Source organism: Alosa pseudoharengus, unplaced genomic scaffold (assembly GCF_046254945.1).
Source record: "Alosa pseudoharengus isolate Yale_2024_CS ecotype anadromous, Long Island Sound unplaced genomic scaffold, YU_APseudo_1.1 YU_APseudo_1.1_scf_13, whole genome shotgun sequence".
In the NCBI taxonomy this organism is placed as follows: Eukaryota; Metazoa; Chordata; class Actinopteri; order Clupeiformes; family Clupeidae; genus Alosa; species Alosa pseudoharengus.
Window position 1 is genome coordinate 1,257,508 of NW_027468598.1, and position 23,442 is coordinate 1,280,949.

Sequence of the window (23,442 nt, forward strand, 5' to 3'; positions counted from 1 at the left end):
CTGTAATGCAAACATACACACAATCTCTTTCACTCATTCGCTCTCACACACACACACTTCTCTCTATATGAGATAGGTGAATGTACATGTATATGTGTATTATATGCATAGTTCCTCCTTGTTTCAGTCTTCCTACATTCTGAAAGAATTTTCCAATTATAAAATGCATGGGCTTATCAAAGCCAGCATCCATAGACTGACTTGACTATTCAAAAGGAAGTCTTCCTGTTGAGGCCTTTAGGCGCTGGGGGCAGGGGTGCTTGAGGAAAGGGGATGGCCCATTTCCTCAGGAAAAAAAGCATCACCGGCACACTACAAAACAAGCCTGCCAGGAAATATTTCCAGCCCGGCCGATCCAGAGGTTCATTCTGGTTTCACTGTGCCAGTGGGACATTATAGCCCAGCAACCGAGGAATTGGATATGCCACTACTGACAGATTCAACCGTTCTCATGTGCTGAGCAAGGTAAGAGTTGAATTTTGGGCTATGAGCTGCTCAGTTTCTAAATGCTGCCCCACAAACATTTTCCAGTTGTTTACATTTTTTGTCGATTTACAAAATCCAGCAGTGAAATAGACTGTTCAGAAGAATGGGGAAGACCTGTTATAATATCTGTAAATTGTTGTAAAATTTCTTTAATGTTTTTGATGACTTTGTTTGTTTTGTTTTTACTGTGTTATTTTCTTTTTTTTTTTTTTCATTTCTTACTTCCAGTAACTATATGCATGTGACAATACATTTCCTTGTATCCTTGTATCCTTGTATTTAGTTGAAATAAATATAAAGTAGGAATGTGAGGAATAGTTTAGAATCTGTTTGATTACTTTGAACAATATGCTTATAGCGTTATAGTTCAGCAAGGGTATCTTTAGAAAATTTGCAGAGAGAGCAGCTACAATCCCACATGTATGAAAATACACCTTCCTATTAATTGTTCTTGTATAATACTTTTGGCTCGCTGAGATTGTATCTCCTAATCTCAATTTCTTGCTTGCATCCTTCAAATCTCAATTAAAAAACAATCTCTTAGTCTTTTCTTAGAGTTGTTGTAGGCCTGCAACAATTCCATGCATGATTAACTGCAGGTAGAAATATAAAGGAGATAAAATCACATCTCACAAGCAAAAATGTAAGATGTGAGTCAAATACTATTCATAAGTGGCTTCCATACCATGGAGATACTAAGCCATACAAAGGAGAACAATGTGAGTGTAATTCTTTTTCTCCCTGTGTGTTTTGCTCAAGAAAATTGCAGAATATTTTGTAACTCACAAAGATTTCAAGTGCCAGTAGGCTAACTTTTGGCCTAAGCAGACCCATTTGTCCACTTGGATCACATAGAATGCAACATGGCCATGTGAAGTATTTTACTGATAACTGAAAAATCAACCAGTGGATTTCCTAGAGAAGATCAGATGACAAAAGTGGTGCACCGATGACAATAGTAAGAGGTACTGAACTCAGCCCTGAAAATGCTTACTGGACTATTTAGGCTGTTCAGGATCACAAAAGACAAAGAGCTGCTGGCATTTGGATGCATCCACTGTTTACATGTCAACTCCTTAGCTATTTACAACAACAGAGTGGAGGATCTCAGTTCATGGTGGTTATGTTCAATGTCTTTCTCAGCTACATGTTTGCTATTCCAATGTTTTGTAAAGCAGATGGCATAGTGACAGTCCTATCATCTCCATATTAGGTGGCAACCAAACATTTAACAATGATGTTAAAATGATCATACTACATCAAATCATAATACAGAAGTTGAGTTTTTATTATTGTATAAGATAGGCTACATCTGTCTTTGGCACCAGTAACAACCAATGACATAGGCACACTAATGTAGGCCAACATTAATTTCTTAAAACAGTTGCAAGTATGAATTAATAGGTCTACATGTTTCTTGCACACACGGTTTAAGATGACATGTTTTTATTTACTTAGTTCATGGATAATGGTGAGCACCATCCATTTATTTATCTAATTTATTTATCAAATTTAAGAATCTCTGTATCCTCTGTCATAGCCTAATTCCATCCCAAGTTGGTGGAATTCTGTAGCCTAATTCCATTGGTAGATGGATAGATAGGCTACTGCTGAAGCCTACTGAAAAGTTGTTCATGCATTAAGTATAGGCCTATGTGAATTCTAGACATTGCAGCATGATCACCATATTAAGGGATATCAAAAGTGGTTTTAGTGCACAAATATTATCTGATTCATTTATATTATGGCTTGGGATAGGGCTATTGAAGTGGTAATGCTGTGTGAAAGTGGTAGACCTCGCCACGTCTGCCAGTCAAGGGTAGCCTAGCCTAGTGTAGTGTAGTCCAGAAGGGGATTTTTTTTGGTAGGCTTGTCTGTCCGTTTTTATAACAATGACATCGAGCTCAACAGTCATCAAACACCAAGAAAAGTCTGGCGCTCCTCATAGGTTGGTAGGCGTAGGCGTATCATTCCTGTGCGGGAGTCTTGAGGAACCATCCCCTAGGTTAAACTCCAACAAACGTTGGTAATTGATGACACATCTTTTTGGTCTGCAGCGAGCCGCCTAGTAAAAGTTAATTCACCTGGATTTCTTTTTATTTTGGCATTAGGGTACGGCGCTTAAGGATCTACCAGACATGGGTAATGTGAGTAGCCTAACTTTTTACTTCTATAGTAGCCTAACTCGTCAATCAATGTTAGCCTACGGAGTTTGTTACGGAGGGCAAACGGCAATCTTCAGAATTGTTTTAGCAAAACATAGTTCTAACATAAAGCCAGTGCCACGATAGCCTAGAGCCAAAGAATAATAAGCTAACTGCTTTAGCATCTGCATTAGGCTATAATTCATAACTAACAATTTACGGTCGAATGGTTATTAAATTATCACGGGACAAGGGGCACTCCATAAGTGGGTGTAGCCTATTCTGGATTGTAATTGTGTGACCTTCACAACACAGGTGAAATGGAATGGTTAGGCTAAATGATACATCCAGTCTTAGCTGAAAATTAAGCCATAAGAAATAGCCTACAGCTCAGAAATATCCAAACATGTCGTTTTTCCGCCATATAGTAGGCCCTATATTTTCTTTTCAGACAAGGTTTACTCTATAAAGTAGGCTAGGCAGCATTGTGACTAGACTAACGTTAGACCTTGATCTAGCGGCTTGGGGTTAAATATTGACCAAATATACCAAGAGGTAGAAAAGGGTGTGTGATTATGGAAAAACACCAGGTTTATGGCAGTTTTATGGTAGGCTAGGTCATTCTCCTCTGTAGGCTGCCTTGCAGTTTCGAACCCTTCTAATAAGGACTAAAGCCTTCTAATGATTGCTTAAAAAAAATTAGATAGGCCTAATAGGCTACCATTTTAAAGGCCTAGCCTACATCAAATGGAAAGAAGAAAAAATTAAACCAAGCTTGCAGCTAAAAAGCCAAAAGTAGGCTATAGATATGGAGAGAGAGAAAGGCCTAAATGCTGAGATAACAATGGCAAGTTAATCTACACAATCCAGTCAGGAGATTAGGCATCACAGGTCTGTCCAAAAGTTTTCTGTGACAATCCAGATAGCAAAATCAGATTGACAGATAGCTGGTGGTATGCCGCCGGTGGTGTGCCACTGCTGTTGGACCACCATCTCTTTAAATTTAACTTGTCATGAATATTAACAAAAGTTAATAAAAATGATATATGGAGTATAACTGAAAAAATGAAGAAGATTTTAGACCAATAGTGGCAAAATATTGGGCAATTTGTCTGCAACCCGTCAGCGGACCGCCAGAGAACCGATGAGCAAAATGACAGCGGACCGCCAGCTATGCCCCCAATGGACTGACAGTGGTCCGCCAGCCTCTTGCTATCTGGGAAACCATGGACGGATAATGAATCGCTGGGCCCCTGGGCACAGATTTGAAAAGTGCTCCCCTGAGCAAATAAACACAGGCATGAAAAGTGCTCCCCTGCCCTGGTTAGTAACTCTGGCGGGTTTTGTGGAAATGGATTTAAGGCATCTTGCTGTGAAAAAAGATGCCAATTGCAAAGCATGATTATCACACATAGTGTGACCCGTGTCATTTGACTGAGGGGCCCCATTCAGATATCAGGAGTGAATAACATTACCCATAGTATATGATTAAGGGGCCCTATTAAGACATCACATAACATAACCCGTGTTATGGGGCACTATTGAGCCATCTCTGCCCATAACTCCAAAAATGAATTATGTCCGCTGCATTTTTCATTTTTTTTTTACTTATCAGTAATTTTGTGTCAGTGATTCGTGGGACACTGAAAGACCAGGCTGCACAAAACCTGGTGGGCATGTAGCCCAACAAGGATGTACATTATACTCTTTTGATCCTGTGAGGGAAATTTCCCGTGATCCCGTGAGGGATGACATAGAACCATTGATTTTCGTTTTGATCCATCGGCCACCCACTGCACCGGACCCTCTAAAAAAGAGGGTAGGGTGGAGACCGATGTCAAGAACCGTAGGGCCTAACCACTCATAGCGCCACTTAGTTAAAAATGAACTCATGCACGCACACACACTTACACACGCACGCACGCACATACTGTACATAAACACACAGACACATACACACACACACAGACACACACACACACACACACACATATACACACAAGATGTCTGATATATCAGCTTTGATAAAAGAACACCACCTCCAGCTAAACCTCCTGTAAGACTGAACTACTGGTCTTCCCAGCCAAACAAAAAAGAGCAAATAAAAGTCTTTAGAAGAAAAAAGAAAAAGATGACTCCAGGTCAAGAACTAATCAGTCTCACCGGCTTGATGTAGGCTACAGGTCTCCAGTGGTCTCCCTGAGCGTAATACGCGCCTCGCTTTCAAAGTTGGCGCATTAGCTGATAGCTGACGGCTAGGTCAGTCAGCTGACTGGTTTAACAACCTGCTGATCCATTCTCCACACCAATAGAGCTGGTAAGTCCTGCCTTTTCCGCTATCCCCGCTGAACCTCTAGATTGAAAAATCGTTAATGCAAGTGAATGTGAGAAAATAATTATTTTCTGGTCCCGTTTGAATTTTGCCATGAATGTGAACATATGTTGTCTGTGAATTTTTAATATAAATTTTCGTGTAAAGATTGCTACAATTGAGCGGGTTTGATGCGGTTAAACTTTGTGTGAGAGCACTTTGTGGACTACAACTTTCCGCTAGACAACAGCTAACTAGTTTCCCATAACAACCATCAGTTGGTCGAGATGTAGAGGGTTATTAAGATTGACTTTGAACACAGTGAACCATACAACTTTACAATCACACTATCATATTGTTAATGTATTGAGTGAAGCTAGACATGTTTCGAATATTTTTGTTACTATGTGTGTTTATTCCTGACGTTACAAAAACTAGCATCTCAGTTAATGTTAGCGATTAGAGCTAGCTCACGTCACAGGCGACATGTAGTCTTTCTCGTTATGTCTTTTCCACAACTGATAGCCGAAGAATCATATAATATACTGTCAAACTCGTAACATGAAAAATTATATTAAAAATTCAGACAACATATGTTCACATTCATGGCACAATTCAAACGGGACCAGAAAATAATTATTTTCTCACATTCACTGGTACTGCCTGCCGAGCATTTATTAGTTTATCATAGATCCGGCTCTCCACACACTTTAATCCGGCCTGCCGAGCATTTAATTATGTTATCATAGGCTGCTCGCTATTTTTTTTCCAGCAATAGACGACGTCGTGGTTAACTTTAGGCTACTGCAAACTGCTTTAGAACATTTACAATGTCAATGTCAAAACAGCTTGTTACATCGAGATGCATAGTATCTCCATTGCAGGAGATCTAACTTATGTTATGCTGCTCCATTTAATTGGGAACACATTTGAGCGTGCACAAGAGGGAGAGAGCGCGGTAGGTTCCAGCTGGCTTGTTATATCTCCTTTTTATTAAAGACTTTCAAAAGGAAATCGTGATTGCAACAGTAGTTCCCTGGTCTGACGTTGTCATACTCAAAGCTTGAGACGGGGAACAACTGGTGGCTGTGGGGTGGTGGAGGCGACGTCGAAGTTAGCTTACTGAAAGTAGCAAGGAGGGGAGTTAGACACAGAAGTTTTTAAGAACCGCATTCGTTTCCTATTGGTTCGTAGTAGGCTGATTGAATGAAGGGGGGGCGTAGGCAATGTGACTGTGAATCGACTGTGATTGGCTAGGAAATTAATGAATGGATGTTGTGTTGAGTTAACTTGCTAGAAGTACTTCTCCTGAGCTGTGATTGTTGTAGAAAGAAATGGTAGTTTTACGGCTCCTACACACAGTTGCGTGCGTTGCAGTGCTGGAGACGCATCCCATTCACTTTACATGGGCTCACGTCATCCGTTGCCGAACTGAATCGTGGATCCGTTGCGTCGCGTTTCTCTTGTCACTCGCGTTGATAAGTTCAGCTGTTGCTGCACCGACAGACGGCACCGGGCAATCAAGCCAATCGACGGACGGCACCAACCAATCAAATTACCCTTTTACTTCAAGTCATTTGCATAGCTACCGTCGGGAACACCCACTGGCATGCGTTGACGGAACGCAACTGTGTGTAGAAGCCGTTAGCTAAGTTCTATAGGGAACTTGTAGTCACATATTCAGTTCATAACTTGCTAACCAGTCATTTAATTGCAACATTAATGGCATTAATGATGAAAACAACCATTTCTAAGTGACTCCAAACTTTTGAACGGTAGTGTACAATGGTCTTTTCCAAAACATACATGCAAATCCTCATACATGCAAAAACAATACATGGATACTTCTTGGACATAGCATATGATCCTCATGCCAAGTCTTGTGGCTACTCAAAGGAAGTAAGATAATAGGTCAATACAATATACATTCTTCAGCATTTTCTTGTCCTAGTATGCTAATCGTAATATTACTGCCTCAGGCAGAATATCCCTAACTCATGACAAAAGGGGTCGCATGACCTTTATTAGGAAGTTGTGACATGGAGAAAGCAAATGACAGCCAAAGCAAAGTTGATGCGTAGAATTGAATATACAGAAAAGCATACACATAATGAAAATGTAATATTAATCATCTCTATGTAATTCATGTAGATTAGTATTCATTTCTAATACATATAAACATATTAGTAATCACTTCCACTGCATAAGATTACCACAGTAATTCCTAACTTGTCTCCTCTGCACTGTAGTTTAAACGTTAGTCTAATGCTGTAGCTATAACTCTGTAGTTTAAAAGATTAAATATTAAAATAGCTTAAATGTGATTAAATATTGCTGTAGTTATAGCTATGTAGCTTTTTGGAATTTGATTTTACTAATTTCCAGGTCTGGATAAGTATGGAAAAATGAAACAAGGGCATTATGGAGAAATATTTGTATTTCCAGACTATTGCATCTTTAGTACTAATCTAGTACTTTTTTGGAAAAGAATTGCTAGCTTCATGGTCACATCTGTCAGTCAAAATAGCCCCACATTGATTTGTACCAGGGGTGTCACTAGACGTAGAACTGCACTGGGGAACAAGCCCCCCTAGGGAGGTCCGGGGGCATGCTCCTCCATAACGGAATTGTGCATATTTTAACATTTAAATGCATCAATCTGGTGCGCTTTGAAAAGAAATTCAAAAATTAGATTTGCTCATTTTTATCTATGGATGGAAATATTTGTGCTGTAGCCAAAACTGTATGGCACACACAGGTGGAATAGTTTTGATGATGATAGCCTACAGCAATAAGTTCACAACTACAAAGCATATTTGCTGAGTTTCACAGTTGAAATGGAAATTAGGGCTGTCTAATCCTGTTCGATTTTTGAGACATATAAAGTGTTCATTGAATCGATTGTAAAATCGATTTTTTATGTCTAAAGACGTTTCCATTTTCAACGCCAAATATAGGCCAATCCACAAACAACTAATGTAATGCCTTTATTTGTCCCCCAGTGGGGCAATTAGTTTTGCAGCAGTAAGAGCACACAAAATTACAAAAAATACATAAATACACATAATATAATAAATAACATGGTGCACATCATTATCATAGGTGAGTAAACTACCTTTTCCTCCTAGCTTTTATAAGGGAGACAGCAGAAGGAACAAAGGAGTGTTTGAATCTATTTGTTTTAGCAAATGGGAGTCTGAGCAATGAACCTGATGGTAGAAACTGAAACTGTTGATGTAGAGGATGAGAACAGTCAGACAAGATGGAGTTTGCTTTCTTAAATAGCTGTTGGGTCATTCCACGTCAGTTCAACCAGGGCCCACGCACTTAGGTCTCAAAAAATTCTGAAGAAATTACCAGGTGTACCTATGTTACCCAGGAGACACACTGTAAAATTACTCTTATGTAAGATCAATACTTTCCAAGATACAGCCATACTTTCCAAGACACACTAGAGATGCGCTGATGGGCTATTATTTCAACCATAACTGCATAGCAAAACTTATCATCCATCAGCACCAAAGTTTTTTGACCAATTTTCAAAACCGCACCCGCCCACCATCCGCTGGTTGTTTATGGCTATATGGGTGATGCAGCGCTGCTGACGTGAGGCTAGAAAGCCCTTGCCTGTTCTAGAAAGACTGATCCAATGCAGCAAATATATTAAAAGGCTAAAGTCGTACATTGGCTATGTTGTAGCCTATCCCCAGAATATCAGCAGCAAACTCAGTCTCTGTCTCGCAAAACAGTCTCCAAATAAAACGCACATCGGCCTGTTGCCTATTCTGCCAGCTTGTGACAATATATCGTCCAAAATGCTTGATTGCATTGCATTCTCCACATTTTTAGCTAAATTTTCATGTACCACATCAGCATTTTTGTTCAGTGAATCTTTTCTTGGAAAATCGCCACGTTTCATGTTGCGTGGCCGTAGCATTTCTATCAACTACTCGTGCAACTGTATTTAAGTCGGGAAAACGTGGATGTTTTTAATTACTTCTACGCTTAGTTACGGTGAGTGCACGTACCGACACGGGAGAGGTATGACTCAACTCGTGAAAGTTAAGGTAAGAACATGTATTACTACTGACATTGGGTGGCATGTTCCTTTAAGAATATTCGCTGAAATTATCCAGGTAGCAAGTAAAGCGTGTTATAGACATGAACTGAGCAATACTAGCTGGCTAGTTAATGTAATGTAGTTTAATGAACATTGAAAATCGGCACCTGAAAGCAACAGGCAGGTGCAAAGTAAAGTGATTATAAAGGCTGATGCAGACTGGTGATTGGTCGGAAGTAATGAATGAATGAGTGACGCATGCATTGAGTCTTCCTGACAGAATTTAACGCTAACGCTTCCATTTCTATCAGAAAGACTCAGGGAGGTACAATGCAAGTTAACACGCGTTTTAATCCATCAAAGGATATACAAAAGGCATAAGCAACAATAAGACAGGGCATAGGCCCCGTCCTCGGTCCAGGTCACCGAGTGTGCAGACCCTTGCAGATCCTGCCGGTATGAGATGGCAGGGGCGGAGCCTACCCCCAAAGAATAAGAAATAAAGATACCCACCAGAATGCTTAGATGGTCATCCTCTCTGAAATGGAGCATAACAATATTAAACAGTGCATGTTGTATTATCCGGTTGAGCTCGGGAGATGAATCAGAGAAACACATGAAGAATATACTATTAATAAAATAACTGATGATTTGATGAGGATGACTATGATTATGATTATGGATTCAACCACCTGTGACTCAAATTCTGAGATTGATTTAAAGTTATGGAAGGGAATTGAGCTTGCAGATGTTCAACCCATTGAACAAGACTGCTTGAGTGACTAGTGCTTGCAGAAGCTTAGCTTAAGGGTTAACTAACAACGTGCAGGGCGATGAGCTTGCGATTACAAATGCTCAGGGTCAGTGTAGGGGATAGAGCCTTCAGTTGCAGATGCTCAGGGTCAGTGCAGTGGAATAGAGCTCGCAGTTGCAGATGCTCAGGGTTAGTGCAACGGGATAGAGCTTGCAGTTGCAAATGCTCGGGGGACAATGAGCTCGCAGTTGCAGAAGCTCAGGTTAGTGCAGAAGAAATAGCGCTTGCAGTTAAAGAAGATTATGACCTGCACAAATGCGACCAAGCCAGTACGGGCACCAGAAACGAAGAGATGAGTAACATGATTAAATTTAGATAACCACCACCAGACATTTGCAAGAGGAAGTACATCGATTACAAAATGCTCATTACTGCTGAGTGAGTCTTCAGTAATTAAGAACTCAGTAACCGTACAGTCCATAGATTCTTGTGAGCCTTGTGACGAGCAATGGAGTAGCTAGCTCTTAATTGATAAGCAAGTTGATGCAAAATATTACAGTTTGTGAACTCCATTTGTTACGGTTCAATGGTGAACAGAAGCTGCAAGGACAAGATGTACAGCAGATGAAATTAACAGATACTGTCCATCCGGCAGAGGTAAAGCCATGTTAAAGAAAGCTAAATAGCACAACGTATAGGCCTACTATTAGGATAGAAATGTAAACAAAGCAAGGTTTAGATTAATGAATTAATTATGTTGACTTACCCAAAATAACAGCACGGTGTAGTGTCCATGATAGATTATATCCGATTTAAGTACGACCCCTAAATGTGATAACTGTTTCCGTGAGCAAGCCGCATCCTGTAACGGAATGGAGCTAAAGCAGATCCAAGGGCAAGATGGAGTGAGGCCATGCTTTTGCACCTTGCTCTTGGAAAGGCCCTCCAAAATAAGATGAGCAGCATAGGTAACGTTAGCTAAACAAGACAGGAAAACATGAAATAGACATTGTCCATGGGTAATAACTTCAGAGAGAAAGGTATAGAGAAACAGATAGAAAGCTTGAGCACTCTCTGGTGAAAAGAAGAAAATGACCAGCATGGTCTGCAGCGAAGTCGAGGAGCTTGCACAAGCTCAGAGCTTTCGTAAGCTCGGTTCTTGCATGGCAAGAAGGTAATGCAATGTGGTGCAAATCCCTGTGGAAAGTGCTTAATGATTGTTCGGTTCGATAACGATTGATGATTGTGATTTGATGATTGCGATTCGAGTCGACTGTCGAGTCGCGTATGTATATGATGAGTGAAGTGGGGTGATTGTAGGATATAAAAGACATTAACTGTTGTGATGTGAGATTACCCGAGGTTTTGCTTGCAGAAGCTAGACCAAGGGCGGCGGTGCGTAGTGACTAGAATGTATTAACACTTTATTCTGTGCCTAAAGTGCCGGCTGTGCATAGTGACTGGAGAAGAGTGGCTCGGGTCCATCGTAATTAATATAATGCTTTAGCTGAGCCGAATTACCACCACCAGACCTTTGAAAGGTAGCTTACCTTATTTGACGCTTGCGAGAGCTATTTGCGCATCTAGAAGGGCTTGATCCTGAGGTCTTATATAGGACTCGTAAGTCGACGAAGACCATCTTCTGAGCAACTTGATCGAGGATGCAGGTAATCCTAGAACGGCTGCTGACGTTGCAGCGCCGATGCGAAAGGAATGGCCAGTATATTGGGAGGTTGAGAGCCCGCAGCTACCAACCGCTGTCGACAAGTGGATTCTGAACCATTGTTTAGACATAGATAACCCGGTGGGTAGAAGAAAGAGGTGCATTAGGAGAAGTGTGTGGGCGAAGTTTAAGATAGTTGATCATAGAAGTATAGGGACAGAAGAGTTATTTACTTTATAATCTCTGATAATGACAACAGAACCTGAGGTGTCAATTTTAGAATGTTTCAGAAATACATAGAAGTGGGAGGAGAAGAGGATGGCTGAGCAAGCCAGATCTTGAGAAGGGTTAAGAACCTGGCTGTCAGAACAAAATTCCCCGGAGCGCATGAACCCATAGAAAGCCATGAGGAACACGGCTTCAAGGAGTGAATTGATAGGAAGTGAAAAGAGAGCCAGGGTTAACTAACCAACAGCAGACCTAAGGACACAACAGGACAAGACAAAATACAATCAACTAGGGCTGGGATAAACGATTATTTTTTAAACGATTAATCTAGCGATTATTTTTTCGATGCATCGATTAATCTAACGATTAATTTTTTCAGTTCGATTTCGATTCGATTATCGATTATCTCCCCATTAATTCACTAATAGCAACTTATACATGTTTATTTACATATCTGAATGAAAAAACATGAATTATTTAACACTGCAATATATGTTTATTGCTCTTAAGATTCCAAAATAAAAGACTGAAGTGCAAGTAACTACAAGTGCAAAGTAATGTATTATTAGTCAGAGGTAGCATTCTATAAAGTTTCAGTTAGTCATTTTAAGACGTTCGTGTGGGAATCATGTGTGGATGCAATTCGTAACGTAGTTCAAATAACAGTTCGTACTTCTCCTTTGGACAAGCACTTTTGAGTCTTGGAAAACATTTTTCCATTTCCATCTGGATTTTGCAAACAGAGTCAATAAAATGAGCCCTGCATGAGTAATACAACCAGCTGCAAGTAAGCATGCTAAACTTGACATCCAAACAGTATTCTAACGTTAGCTTTGAGATAAGGCTACTGCTTGATTGCATACTGTAACTTAACTTCGTTTAGTCTCCTCAATGTACTATGTTGTGATAAGACCTTAGCAGAGTTTACTTTAACTTTAATGCAGCGGTTTTGAACAAATTTGCGCAGCATGGTCACAATGCTAATCGGATTTAATAGCAATGTAGCCCACTGTGTTCTATGCAGTGCTTCTATGTGGCAACAACAATCCTTCAACAATCGTGAATATTTTGTTAAACGCACATGCAGAGGAGGAGCAGGGGCTCGTTACGAGAGAGAGCGGGCGGGGCGAGGAAAGGCTGTGTGAGTAAGTGGTAAGTGCAGCTCAATGAAATTATTTTATCTTATCTTTAATTTAAATAGCAGGCCTACAACATAGAGCATCAATGTGTGGTGGCCGGTTTTGATTTCGTGGTGCCCAGCCACAGATTAGTCAACGTATGGAAAACACTGAAGGTGTAAAATTAAAAATATTTAGCAGCACACGTTATGCGAATCGACGCTCATATTTTGCGTCGACTTATTTTTTGCGTCGACGTCATCGATTACGTCGACGCGTTGTCCCAGCCCTACAATCAGTACACTAGCACTTATGGATGGTCGCTGAGGATGGTTTAGCATTTAACTAAATAAAGACAAAAGATGGAAGAGTAATCCTCATCATGCTGACTGGGTGAAATAAGATTAAATGTGAAACAAGCACTGCTCCAGAGCCAAGAGTAAGTGGGTGTTTATAATATGTGAACCAGCATCACAGACCTAGTAAATTAAATAGTTAGAGTGAATTGGTGATGTAGCCTAATAATTGCTGGTTGATTTGATTATATGACGATTGAGAATTATGTGATTGAGATTCGAGGCGATATGGATATTCGATAGTGAATTGCAAAATCTAATGATTTAACAATGCAAGTTCACTATTCTGCTGCTCCTACTGTGGTGGGATAAAGACCTGAAGGGTTAGCGTATAGCTTAGATGAGGAGGTAAATAAGTTGACATCACATGACCTGGATGAAGTAAGATTAAATATGAACCAAAGCACTGACCCTCGATGAACGTTTTGGCTATAGGCCTACGTGAACCAGCCCCGCATCCCTGCATGAAGTAGATAGTTACGGTGAGGGTCAGTACTCCACTGCCGACAGATGCATACCCTTAAATTAAAGAGAGAGGCATTTACATTAAACGAAGAGGAGCTGCTCCTGAAATGGAAAGATTATTAAGATGTTAAGTAATGAAGAAATGGGAAGGAATGCCATCCCTGTGCTTGCGGCTGCCGTGACGTAATGGGAGATTACGAATGACGACAAGCAAAGTGCATTATGCTTGGAAAAAGTATGAGTGAGTGCAGTATTGGCCTGAAGGAGAGTTTGTGCCTGCTAGAGGTGTTGCTCTTTTGGCAGAGAAGAGTTTGAGGAAAGATCTTGTTCTAGTCCCTACAGCCTGAAGACCTGCAAGGAGGAATGGAGTGGTTAGAGAGGAGACATAGCATTTTCAAAAGGACCTAGCAGGCAGGCAAATAAACAGCCATGATTTACGTTGCCATTAGTTAAATCAACGAACACAATGTATGGGGCCTACATATTATGTAGACACATAACCAATGACAGTAACAGACAATAATGATCAGCCAGACAGGAGAATGAAAATAAGATTAATATGGCCTTCAGGTGCATCGGAAATATTATGGGTTAATGACAGTAGCCTAGAAAGGGACAGGGACTAGGAAGAGTACTTTTGTCCCTGTTGGCCTTCCATACACGACAGCCTGACCAGCGAGACAATTTGCCTAGGATGTGGACCTAGCAAAGCTGTATCATGGCAGCTTTGGCAAGGAAACCATCACCAGTGTCGATAACTGGAGTAACGGAGTTTTTTTTTTTTTTTTTTTTAAACGGTTCCGTACATGCATGTTAACAGCGTAGCCTGATAAGTCTGACGGTTTTCGTCAGAAAAGTTTAGCAACCATATTTGCGTTGTTAGCGATACGACGTTAACCTCATTAAGCAACTAGGATCTAACACGAGACTAGGGTGAAAGAGAAACCTTCAAGCCGCGGAACTTGTCTCTTTCCGTTGATAAGACCGGGCGGACAACCCGAACGGTGGCAACAATTTGGCCTACCTTACTCTCCGACGTTTACGAGCTACTATCCTACATGGAAACCCCCGAGACTTTGGTGAGATGCGTCCGACTCGGTTGAAGCGAACGTAAGGTAGGCTAAGCTACTATGACTGCATCACATGTTAAAGTTGTGGCGAAGTGAATGACTAGCTACCCGTGCATGGATACGGAACATCGAAAATCGGCACCTGAAAGCAACAGGCAGGTGCAAAGTAAAGTGATTATAAAGGCTGATGCAGACTGGTGATTGGTCGGAAGTAATGAATGAATGAGTGACTCATGCATTGAGTCTTCCTGACAGAATTTAACGCTAACGCTTCCATTTCTGATAGGCCTATTTGACAGAGTAAGCATATTAACAGAGAGGTTTTATTTTAAATTGTATCATTTTCAAAAAAGTATAATTATTGCAAGTTGCACTACTTTTTGTATTGGTTTTATACAAGATGTTTGTGAAATTTGCTCAGTAAAACTTCTGTATTTTGACTGCAATTGTCTTTGCATTCTGATTAGATTCTTCATTAGAATCATGAGTGGCTCTTTGTAAACAGCATCATTTTCTGGGGCCATGCAAAACTGCATTTCCACTAGTGTGGAGTTATTCTACATCATGACAGTAAAATAGACCATCCTTAGTCAATGTACTGCACCAATTCCTCTCTCAACCTGTAGAAAATGCTGTGAACATCTGATTATGCATGGTAAAAAAAATACCGTCATATACCGTGAAACCGTAAGAATTTTGAAAAATACCGTGATATACATTTTTGGTCATACCGCCCAGCACTACTTCAGGGTCTGAATAGCAGACCTCACAAGTCTGAAAAATCATTTTGGTTATCATTTTCAGAGCACCTAAACACCTTGTGGGAATATACAAAGATTTTTTAAATATGTTTTTCTTTATTCTCCATGATCCCTTCTTTTTGAAAACACCAATTTGACTTGTCTTATGCAAATCTTTATTTTTTATTTCCCACCCTGAACATGGGCAAAATGCCCCATTGACATCAAATATGTTATATATAGGGTCACCACACTGCCACCTGTGGTTGTATAGAGTAACCTGTGGTAGCTCTATACAAAACATATTGATGTCAATGGTGCATTTTGCCCATGTTCAGGGTGGAAAGTGAAAAAGAAAGATTTGCATGAGACAAGACAAATTGGTGTTTTTAAAAAGAAAAGAGAATAAAGAGAACATGGAGATTAAAGAAAAAAATATTTAAAAAATCTTTGTATATTCCCACAAGGTGTTTAGGTGCTCTGAAAATGAGAACCAAAATGATTTTTTAGACTTGTAAGGTCTGCTGTTAAGACCCTGAAGGAATTTATTTTCTGTTCATTGTTTTTTGTGAGAGTGTTTCTACTTATCTCAGTAAGGAAAATAAATCAAGAGCCTATGTTGAGTACAAATATGTCTTCTGAAGGCTTAAACAGAGCCCAGCCAAAAACTCCAATAAAATTTGTATCAACTTTGAGGGACAGCTATGACCATGCAGGACTATCCAGACCAAACATGACGATTTTGCTACATACTATTCCTATTTATGTACCAGCATGCAAAATTTGAGCCTCCTACATAGTCAAGTCAAGTCAAGTCAGATTTATTTATAAAGCGCATTTAACATGCACATAGTGCAATCCAAAGCGCTCCACAAACAAGACACATAACAACAAGACAAAAGATGCCTGATGGAGCGGCGTAGTCGCCAGCGTACCCATGACATCAAGACAAGACAAATACATTTAAAAAATAACAAATACAAAAAATGCCGGACGGAGCGGCGTAGTCGCCAGCGTACCCGTGACACCAAGACATACAAGACAGACAAATAAACAAATAAAAAAGAAAATATATTTTAAAAGGGGAAAAAGTGATGTTAAAATTAGTCCAATTTCCAAACCAGCTGAAAATGTCCAAGGGCAATGATGATCCGTGAAAACTGCGCACAGAGCTGTGTCTTTACAACCGATGCAATGCCAACAAAGTTCTTTAGCAACTGACCAACCCGGTGAATTCACTGGCAGTCTGAAGATAACGTTAACGTTAGAAGCTAGGCCTGCTAGACTGCAGTCTGGAGATGATGGAAGCACAGTCCAAAGTACTGAGCGATCGTGTAGATCCGCAATTCGGTGGACTTAACATTAGATAACGGTAGACTTACATGGTTTAGTTCTTGCGCTGTGGGCTTGTGAACTTTGACAAAAAAAAAGAGGCTGAACAAAATCGACACCCCCTTCCCCCTGTAAAACTGGCTGTATCTTGGAAAGTATTGATCTTACATAAGAGTAATTTTACAGTGTGCCTCCTGGGTAACATAGGTACACCTGGTAATGTTTTCAGAATTTTTTGAGACCTAAGTGCGTGGGCCCTGGTTGAACTGACGTGGAATGACCCTGTTTGTTGTAGAGATCCTGTAAAGTTTCTTGTCCAAGCCCAATAATTTTGCTACTAACACTAACAACCTTGTTCAGCAGGTTCCTCTCCTTTACCCTCAAGGACTGAAACCGAAAAATTAAGGAGAATGTAATAACAGACTCAATAAAAGAACGATAAAACATAGTCATCAGGGTAGAGTCAACGTAGAATTTGGAGAGTTTTCGAAGACAAAAAAGACGCTGCTGGCTTTTCTTATAGATCAAGTCAGTATTTTTCTCAAATGTCAGCTTGTTGTCAAGAAAAGTGCCTAAGTACTTATAAGACTACAGATTCGACTGTCTGACCATCAATCACTATGATATCCGGAGAAGGCTGCACACTTCTAACTAACAGGCATTAGGACGAACGTAAAGAGGGCGCAACACAGCAGCTGATTGAAACAGCTGTTTCCGGTGCATAAAATTGGTGGGAATTTTCTTTTTAGCTTTCGCAATGCTTACTGCACTTCGGAATTCTTTTATATTCTTATATTCTTGTTTGTGAATTTTGTTACATCTATCTTTTTTATTTGTTTAATTCGTTTAAAATTAATAGTGTACATATTTGGTTAAAATCGATTCCCTATTTTAGTTTTCGAAACTTGTGTTGTTTGGTCCAATCGATTGTGCAATCGATTTTCAAACGTTAAGTGACAGCCCTAATGGAAATGGTCAAAAATAGTACATTTCAGCACTCCATGAAATTATGCAGAAGTGGTCACCTGTGTTGTTAAGCTAGTTATCTTGGTCATTGTAATGGCCATCTATAGGCTACATGCTATAGCTTCCTTTTTCATTCTTGGCTACCAATCTGGAAAAGTATGATTTGTTTTCCCTCATATTTTTGTGCAATGTCACTAGGAAGTACAGAACCCTAGAGGGGTCATTGCAATAAATGTTTTGGTATCCAGAAAACGTGCGCTCATTTTACTAAATCGTGCGCACATTTTACGAAAGCGGGAACCCTGCTTCTGCATATTAGCGTATTAGCATACAACATAGTGTTATATTGTATCTATCTATAAAGCAAGAAGCGTCTGTGTGTGTGTGTGTCTGTGGCATGCATATCTCGCTGACCGTTTGTCAGACTGACCTAAGATTTCGTATGTGGCTCGCGCGTGGCACAGGTGTGCACTCTCGATTTTGAAGATTTTTGAATGCATATTTCAAAATATGCTTATTTATGTAGGACGTTTATCGCTGCACTGCACTGTTTCCAAGGGGACCAGTTTCAGGGGAGCTCTACCCCATGGATCGTGTACTGACAGTAGCTAGGTCCAGAGAACGGGCTCTGCTAGGTCTCACTTTGATGATAGTCAGTCGCAATTTAAACGGATTACTCGGGAACCGCTTGTGGGTTAAGATGCAAGATGATTCTCATGTCTGACCTCAACAATAAAGACTCCCTGTATGCAGTTTGCTTGCATAAAATGATTACTTGCAAAAACACGACAACAAACACGGGTATGTAGTGACCACTCGAATAGACTTTCAAGAGACTTTGACTAAAACGACAATTCCGACTGCAAGGTCCCAAATTGAAAGCGATAGGCTAATGCCACATAGCTAACGTTAGACAAGTTGCAGACTGAGCGACGGCACTTATCACGCCATCAAACACGGGTATGTATGTAGTGACCACTCAAAATAAAAGTATGTGCAAGCTTCGAATAGCATTAGGAAGTTATTCAGTAAGCTATACACATTTAGCCTTAACTCAAAACAGTTGTCATTATGTCATTCTGATCTGTAGAAATGTCACATGCAGCCATGCCTAAATTTATTAGAGGCCACATTAATTATAGGCTAATATATTATAATATTCAGTATTCATTATTGAATGCTTAGCTGGAATGATGTTTCCCTATCATCCTATTTTTTAAAGCAGGCATACCTGTGGGCATGTAGCCTAATTGAGCTACGGGTTTTCTTTAGGAATGGCATGTTTGAACGGGCACTGCACTAGTTATATTAACCCTTAGAACCCTAGACTGTTTTAAGGGCATTTTCACTACCTTTAGTTAGAAGCATTTAACCTGGTCATTGTAAGTGCCATATTGTGTTTTTTTTTCAGCAGAGTCTAGGCTAAAATCTGCCACAATTTCATGTATTTTGCATTGATTTAATTTTGATTTTTAAATAATAAAAATCCAAAAAGCGTATATTTTGACATGTATCTCACCACTACAAGCTGGCAGCTCGACTTGCCTTTCATATGTGTGTAGAGCAGACTGTCCTGAATCTGGCAATATCATTGCCATGGTGGAGGAATTCTCTGGGGCTGAGCAATTTACAGACATGTGGTGTGCGCCTTACAGAAATGAATGCCATTTTTTTAATTTAGTGATTAGAAATGACCTTTCTGCGCTACATATCTGTGACACGAACTGATCTGACCTGACTTGACCCGAGTTTACGTGTTAGCCTGTGTGTGCCTATGGTGTCTGCACTCATGATTCTCTACAAATTTTTACTGCATTGCCATGAACAAAGTAAAGGCAAAAAAGGTGTTTCTTTGTCGAACAAATTGGGATGCAATGTGAGCCTTGAATTGGATGCCATGCAGGAATTTGCTAGGATCTCAAAACCGGATTATGAACATTCTTTGCCATAGAGAAACACACAATAGCGTTGGATTATAAACATGCTTTGCCACAAAAACAGACAAAAACGTGAGGTAAGTTGAGCTATATGAAGTTATTATTTTGCTGTCACTTCGTCTGTTTTATAACCCAGAAGGATGTACTTGGTATCAAATGATAGCTCTGTGTCTCCTCTTTCATAGACATGCGTGGCATATCTATCCGATCACGGGTTCGTGAGTAATTCAAACGAGAGTAATGGGTGCGCAGAAAAGTATGTAAATATGATGCAATTTAATTTAATTTAATGATTTTCTTTCATTTTCATACTTTAACATACAGACAAGTGTGTGGTCTCGTTGGAAAGCCCCACTTCTGCTCTGTCATGCAATAAAGGTTTCATCTCGCTGCGATGAACAGTTGCGGAGCTATTGTGAAATTTGGGCTTTTGAATTTTCTTGATGTTGTGTGCTTACCAATACACATTTTGTAATTGTCTGTGGCTCAATGGGATAATGCCTTGTACTGGTGATCCTTAGGTTGAGAGTTCAAATCCCACTTAGAGCATTATAATCTAGGTGCACATGACATCCTGCTATTGCTCATTTAAGATTCACATCATTGAACAGCACCTGAATGACTAGAATAGAGTACAATTAGAATACTGTTGGGTTGTGGAGGTTAGCACACTAGAATAGAGTATTGTTAGAATACTGTTGGGTTGTGGAGGTTAGCATCTTATCGACTCCGACACAGAACCTACCCCCCCTTCACCTACCACCACAAATACAATTAAATTCTGTGGGAAACACTGCCTTCCATTATCAGACCCTTAATCTTATCCACGACAAAAAAATAGTCCTGTAGAATAGAGTATTGTTAGAATACTATTGGGTTGTAGAGATTAGCACACTAGAATAGAGTATTGTTAGAATACTATTGGGTTGTGGAGATTAGCACACTAGATTAGAATACTGTTGGGTTGTGGAGGTTAGCACACTAGAATAGAGTATTGTTAGAATACTGTTGTGTTGTGGAGGTTAGCACACTATAACGTTACAGCTACTTGTCAATATGGACTTGTCGTGCAAGGCAAGTATAACTGTATAATTATAGGCCGTTCATCTTATTGACTCCGACACAGAACCCACCCCCCCTTCACCTACCACCACAAATACAATTCAATTCTGTGGGAAACACTGCCTTCCATTATCAGACCCTTCATCTTATCCACGATAAGATTTAGGATAGGATCTACAATTAGGTGTTAATTAATATTACTACGCTAACGTCGAAGTACTCCCAAGTGCTATTGCGCCACACATTGTAGTTCTCCTGTTTATTCGCTTGGAAAATCGCCACGTTTCATGTTGTGTGACCTTACACATTTTTATCAACTACTCGTGCAACTGTATTTAAGTAGGGAAAACGTGGATGTTTTTGATTACTGCTATCTTCCTCTCTCTATGGCTACGTCTGAGCCCGCTAGCATAGCAACATGCTAACACATTCGCGCCGCGCACCAGAGAGTTTGAGTGCACGTACCAACACGGGAGAGGTATGACTCAACTTGTGAAAGTTAAGGTAAGAACATATATCACTACTGACATTGGGTGGCGTGTTCCTTTAATGTCTACCCTTAACCCTTAGAACCCGATTGACGCAAAGTGCGTCAAAAAACACACCCTTTCTTCTCTGTTACATTGCTCCGCGACTGTTCATCGCAGCGAGATGAAACCTTTATTGCATGACAGAGAAGAAGTGGGGCTTTCCAAAGAAAGCCTGCACACCCATTACTCTCGTTTGAATTACTCGCGGACCCGTGATCGGATAGATATGCCACGTATGTCAGATGAAAGAGGAGACACAGAGCTATCATTTGATACCAAGTACATCCTTCTGGGTTATAAAACAGACGAAGTGACAGCAAAATAATAACTTCATATAGCTGGACTTAGCCCACGTTTTTGTCTGTTTTTGTGGCAAAGCATGTTTTATAATCCAACGCTATCGTGTGTTTCTATAATGGCAAAGCATGTTCATAATCCGGTTTTGAGATCCTAGCAAATTCCTGCATGGCATCCAATTCAAGGCTCACATTGCATCCCAATTTGTTCAACAAAGAAACACCTTTTTTGCCTTTACTTTGTTCATGGCAATGCAGTAAAAAGTTGAGAATCATTATGAGTGCATGCACACATGCTAACACGCAAACTTGGGTCAAGTCAGGTCAGATCAGTCCGTGTCAGAAATATGGAGCGCAGAAAGGTCATTTTTCATCACTAAATAAAAAATGGCATTTATTTATGTAAGTCACACACCACATATTTCTGTAAATTGCTCAGCCCCAGAATATCCCTCCAACATGGCAATTACATTGCCCGGTTCAGGACAGTCTGCCCTACAAACACATGAAATGCATGTAGAGCTATGAGCTTGCTGTGGTGAGATACATGTCGAAATATAAGAATTTTTATAATACACTTTTTATATTTTAATTATTTAAAAATCTAAATAAAATCAATGCTAGTACTAATACATGAAATGATGGCAGATCTGGATAGCCTAGACTCTGCTGAAAAACAATATATAATATGTGTGTGTGGCACTTACAATGACCAGAATAAATCCTTATAAATAAAGGTAGTGAAAATGCCCTAAAAACAGCTTAGGGTTCTAAGGGTTAAACTCTTTTTGCGCTTATTCCCAGATCTAGGGCCTTGTAGATAATCAAGTTTGCGCTGCCTATGAATAATTATTTTCATTATACAGGCCTTGGTTTTTGGATTCATTCTTGATATAGACAAGGAACAAAATCTGAGATGGTGCAGCAACAACCTTATCTGATTTTGCACGGAATAGCCCTCTTGCATTTATGATAAATACTGCCAAGGTGTTCTCAACAGGGAGGAAAAAGAGTGAGACAGGAAACGCATGTGTGTGGCATGCAGACCTCACTCAGCCTCCTAGTAAACATCTTTAAAAAGCATAGTTTATAATTAGAAATGGAAATTTGTGTGTGGTTAATAAGACTGACACATGTGTGCAAGAGTGGTGTTCCTTTTTTGTTCTTTGTATCATGTGACACATATTTTATTTGTGTATTTCGCTTATGTGTTCTTCCAGTTTAATTGAAGCTTTTTTGTGCAGTACAACAATTTAGAACTGTCCTTTTTGGTGATGCCTGCAATTAACATTTTTATTTTAAAGTGGCTTTATAAGTGCTGATTAATAGTTAAATTCAGAATGTCAGACTGAACAATCATTCTAACTGTGACCAATTGTCAGTGACTGCACCTGTAACTGCAGCTAGCCACTAAAGCCAATTAAAATCAGACAAATCACTATTTATCTCAGTATTTTGTTCACAATGTGCTGATTAGTCAAAATATTTCCAGCTTAACCATGCTCTTGCTAGGGCTATTTTTCACTTGTTCTATTTCCTGGGAGTTTGTATCAAGGTCTAGCAAGCACTCACACAAACCAATGTGAAAAGGGGAAGTGATTAAGCATTGTTCCTCTGTCAGCAGCAGTAAATATCCTAGTTGGTTTGCTGGAGCAGGATGTGTGTGGGAAAGGATAAACATGATGTCTTGATGAAGGTTAAAGGGTCCAAAACCTACGATATAATTATCTTAATGATCCAGACACTGAACCACTGATGGACAATTAAATTAAATGACCAAAACCAGCCTAGTAAATACTTGGGTTATACTTGGATAATAGAGAAGAGAGAATAGAGAAGTTATGTTTCCTATGTTTCCTTGTGGAGTTTAGTGGCAAAATAGGTGAGTGTACAAAACACTTTGTCTTTGTATCTGTTGGTTCAA

General features: G+C 39.9%; 1 protein-coding gene across 7 annotated transcripts in view; it reads left to right on the top strand.

Annotated features, from left to right (window-relative positions):
* The first annotated feature begins 231 nt into the window (after window positions 1-231).
* exoc3l2b (exocyst complex component 3-like 2b) overlaps window positions 232-23,442 on the top strand; it is a 227,356-nt gene continuing 204,145 nt past the window's right edge. The window contains exons 1-2 of one of the 7 annotated variants that reach the window (XM_076281811.1): window positions 232-465; window positions 2,598-2,628. Coding sequence is in view for 2 of the 7 variants with exons in the window: in XM_076281812.1 (XP_076137927.1) it covers window positions 2,379-2,434; window positions 2,598-2,633 (92 nt within the window). In the remaining 5 variants the exon portion in view is untranslated. Of the gene's footprint in view, window positions 466-2,281; window positions 2,435-2,489; window positions 2,634-23,442 lie in introns of those variants that run through there. The other 6 variants (XM_076281807.1, XM_076281812.1, XM_076281806.1 and 3 more) reach the window with 6 other exon arrangements.